This window comes from Amphimedon queenslandica, unplaced genomic scaffold, assembly GCF_000090795.2.
Source record: "Amphimedon queenslandica unplaced genomic scaffold, v1.1 AMPQUscaffold_12951, whole genome shotgun sequence".
Taxonomy (NCBI): Eukaryota; Metazoa; Porifera; class Demospongiae; order Haplosclerida; family Niphatidae; genus Amphimedon; species Amphimedon queenslandica.
Window position 1 is genome coordinate 5,945 of NW_003546813.1, and position 4,527 is coordinate 10,471.

A 4,527-nucleotide genomic window follows, 5' to 3' on the forward strand; every position below is an offset into this window, starting at 1 on the left:
TACATGTATATGTACATGCAGTGGTACATGTACATGACATCGACATGTAGATGTACCATGTAGATGTAGATGTAGATGTACACTATTGACTATTAGTGTGTAATTTTTGCTGTGCTTAAAAGCACTTTTGTAAATTTATAAAAGTAATTAAGTACAAGTACAAAGCACATAGATTATATTGAAAAGGTACTTGCAAGCAGCACTAAGTGCTTTGAAAGCTGTGCTTATTTGTGCTTAAGTACAAGCACTAAGTGCTTGACCCCATGCCTGGTTTGAAGCACGAGCAGTATAAAATTATTAAGATAGAGGAATGAGTTTCATTACTATTATCCATGTATTATTCATTATAGATCCATTGCAACTGTAACAATGTATACATGATAAACTTTAACCTCATACTTTATTATTATTATGTTTATGGTTATTATTCGTTAATGTTACTTCCTTTTATAGTCAATATAGGCAACTAATGAATACACTGTTAGTGTATTTAAATAAAGTGTTTATACTATAACTAGTCAAGAGAGAAAGAAATATCAATAACAGCAACACTGAAAGAAGGAGAATAACAAGATAAAGTGGAGAAGATGTTGTATCATATAATGATTATAATATTACTGAGTATCTGTTGTATTGATGGTAAGTGTATCTACCAGTAATGGATTGATATGATTATCCTAATGCTATAGGTAGTGAAGGATCTATTGATATTAATAAAAGATTGAGAGGTAATATAAATATAATAATTACTATTATTAATTGAATACATTAGGAGTACCAATGACTGATACTAGTGAAGGGAACAAGTTCTGTTTCTCTTTCCTTGAGAATAAAGGAACTGCCATTACCAAAATTCTTGGAATATACATTGCTACTCAAGAATGTGAACCAGTTCAGTATATTATCAGGTCAGGTGTCAGTGGTGTCAATAGAAATGGCACTGTTCAACCAGGAGGCATCAATAGAGAACTGTATCAAACCACTAGTACTGATGATGATCAGAATGCTAATCCACCACATGTAGCAAATATGATCCCAATTGTCAGTGAAGGCATAACAGCCAATTTAACTAATGATCATACTGGTATTATTGTTGAAACAGTTAATAGTTCACAAAAGATATCTGTCATGGGTTTCAGTGATGCCATAAGATCTTCAGATGGTTTTGCTGCTGTTCCAATATTTAATGTATCCTCGATTGTCCAGAGTTACAGCTACTCAGTATTCACTGGAGGGCCAACTCCAGGCATTAATGATTATGCACTAGCAGCAATTGTTGCTTGTAATCATATTCCAACTGGAGGAGTGACTTTATTCACTCATATAGACATCTTCACTCTTAAAAACTACTTTAATGCTATGCAATTTATTTCCGGTCTTCAGTCCACTTCATCTATAAATGATTTTGAGCAATATTATACTCCTGTTATAGCTAAGAACACAGATGAAGCAATAGCAGGTATAACAGCAACTTCTAACCAACCAATCGGATTCATGACTGGACACGAGTGCAGTCGAGTTCCTGTTGGTATAATGAACTGTGATCATCTCATAGAGCAAATCCCTCCATCCTACACTTGGGGATATAATTTCTTAATTGCTCCATTTCATTCAAGAGACTTTGGGTACATAATAAAGATATTACCATACAGTCCATTTAATACTGACTTTAAAGTATTCTGTGTAGAGAATAGCACAGATAAAATGACAGTTAATGTATCAGTTCAGAATTATGTGTTAGAGGAGCGTCTGGTAGCAAATAGAGGTGTTTTTGACATAACTAATCAAAGCTATTGCACAATACAGTCAAACAAGCCTATTGCTGTAATGCAGTATGCTAAAGGACATGCAGTTGATGATCCATATGCTAATTCTCCATCAACAAAAACAGATATAGGACTTGGTGATCCAGCAATGGTATGGATACCATCAGTTGCTCAATATCTCAACAGATATTTAATATCAAATGAAGTAAATTTAATCAGAGAAATGGGCAATTTCACTAATAATGGTATATATGTAACAGTGTTACCTCAGTGTTTCAATGCTAGTGGTATATTAGACAATGGTGCTCCATTGGAGGCTGATGACAGTAAATGGAGTGCATTCTATTGTGACAATATCACTGATGTATGTGGATATGGAGTGTCTATTGATATAGTACAAGGACCTCATTTACTAGTACACACTGACACTACCTGTTCATTCAGTGCAGTATTGTTTGGTTGGGGAATTGAAAAAGGATATGCCTATCCTGCTGGCTTTGGAATGAGACCTATTGCTGGTGAGACTGTGATAGTATACTAATAGTAACTTTAATTGTTATTTTTAGAAACATTTTATTCGATTTCTGCTGTTCCCTCATGTGAAGAGCTACTGGTTGATATCACAGTGTATAGATCTGGTGACCTCTCACAGACCAGTCATATTGGAGTTATGATTAATGGTAGCAGTAAATGTACATGTACTTGGAATGTTATCATAATTATCTGTGATGAATGTAAGATTATTCTTATTTTAGGTGATAATGAAAACATTCAAAATGTTTCATTTTCCACTGATGAATCATGTCAAAAATTCATAATTAATATCACAAACTTACATGATAAAGATATTATTATTAAACTAATAAAATCTGATGAAGTTCATTTAGGGTCTCCATCCTCATTACTAATCACTGTTAATGATAATGGTACAATTGAAGGTACATCTACATGTATTAATATTTATTAATAACTTATTTTAGTAAATTCCAGTGTAGCTGTTACTCCAACCCATTGTACAATGACTAGTGATACCAATACACCAACTGAAGTATATTCATCATCATATATTAATAATGAAGAATATACCAGCTCATTAATATTGACCAGTATCAGTAGTACAGGTAATGTGCATGTACATGTGTATTAATATTAGTCTGTTAATCTGTTTATTTACTAGTAATATCAACAACAAGTGAACCCTCTTCATCTCCAGTCAGTGTTGGTCTATCATTAATAATAACAACAGCAATGATTGGATTAACTGCAGTATTGTTCATAATATCAATAGTAATACTAGCCACACTCTCAGTATATGCACTGTATCAGTAAGTACAACTACATGTATTGATGTGATGATGTAATGTTTATTTATAGTAACAAGGCAATGGCTAAAAATAGCAACAGGTACAGTATATATATAAGATAACAAGGAAAGTTTATATTTAATTGTTTTAGAGGAATTGATAACGCCATGTATGGAGTACATGAACCGCCACAAGCAAAGAAATAAATAATTAATAATTAATTAATAAACAATTGTATTATTCAATTAATATTATTATTAATAATAATTATTATTATTAATTAATTGGTTACTTTATATTCCTTCAATAGCTTTATTAATGTCAGTGTTAGTCCAGTCATCATTAACATTCTCCAGGTGATTGTCAAAGTCAATCAGTTTCTTATAGACTCCGTTGAATATCAGTTTCTTAACAGCTGGTATGGTCTGATCACCATTGATCACTGACCTGGTGAGAGAGAGGGAGAGAATGAGCTGATGGTATTCAGTTACTTACAATTCTTTCTGTTCTCTCCAGACACCACTGGAAGCATCGGAACAAGTAAACATCTATTAATAATAATAATAAAAATAATAATAATAATAATAATAAAATAAATAATAGTGAAGTTAATGACAGACCTTTAATGATAATGAATCATCCTGTTGCTGTAATACAGTGTCATTACAAACCTACAGAATTAAATGATAATCAATAAATGAAAAGTGGACATACAAAATAGCCACAATAACAATACATATACATGTTCTTATGTAGCATAGAAAGTTTGAGCTGATTCCAATCAAAATTAGTTTCTTTAGAACTTTGAAGTTTTCTCAAAAATTGGGTCAAAGTCCCTGTACTATAGTACAGGGATTTTGGCTAAATTTTGACAAAAATAAAAAGTAGAGAATTCTCAATTTTTATTACATTTCCTAATACCAAGATAGTCAGGCGTGGCCTGACCCTTGCACGGAGAGGAGGGTCAGGAACACCGTGTATATCAATCTTGTTCTCTGCTGCAAGATTTCTGCAGTGACAGAGTATTACGTCATTTCCTTTTAATTAACTTCAATAATAATTATAGCAAACCATTAATTAAACAGTTCAAGACTTCAAGTCTTGAAGATGGATCTAGATACTAAGATAGATGATGCTGCTACATATTTTGGAATAACTTTCAAGGAAGAGCAACGGCAGGCTATTAAATATTTTCTTAGTGGGAAGGATACATTTGTGATTCTTCCTACAGGCTTTGGAAAGTCTCTCTGCTATCAGTGCATGTCTTCCATTGCTATAGGGAAGCGGTTAATTTTGCCAATAGCATCCATCATATCAGCCTTTAAAGTAGACTTTACTTCTTCCAATTTTCTAACTTTGTCTATAGATGCTGCGCATGGTCTACATATTCTGCCTGTGATGATGCTACTGTTGATGCTCCTTTCATACAAAAGCTCTTCAGGATCTATCCCTTCTTC

General features: G+C 32.8%; 1 protein-coding gene across 1 annotated transcript in view; it reads right to left on the reverse strand.

Annotated features, from left to right (window-relative positions):
• Positions 1-3,337: 3,337 nt before the first annotated feature.
• LOC100637478 (ER membrane protein complex subunit 8/9 homolog) overlaps positions 3,338-4,527 on the reverse strand; it is a 3,081-nt gene continuing 1,891 nt past the window's right edge. Inside the window, exons 4-6 of the mRNA XM_003389795.3 lie at positions 3,691-3,741; positions 3,566-3,618; positions 3,338-3,517 (exon numbers count right to left, since the gene is read on the reverse strand). Of these exons, the coding sequence (XP_003389843.1) occupies positions 3,364-3,517; positions 3,566-3,618; positions 3,691-3,741 (258 nt within the window). The 3' untranslated portion in view covers positions 3,338-3,363. The remainder of the gene's footprint in view (positions 3,518-3,565; positions 3,619-3,690; positions 3,742-4,527) is intronic.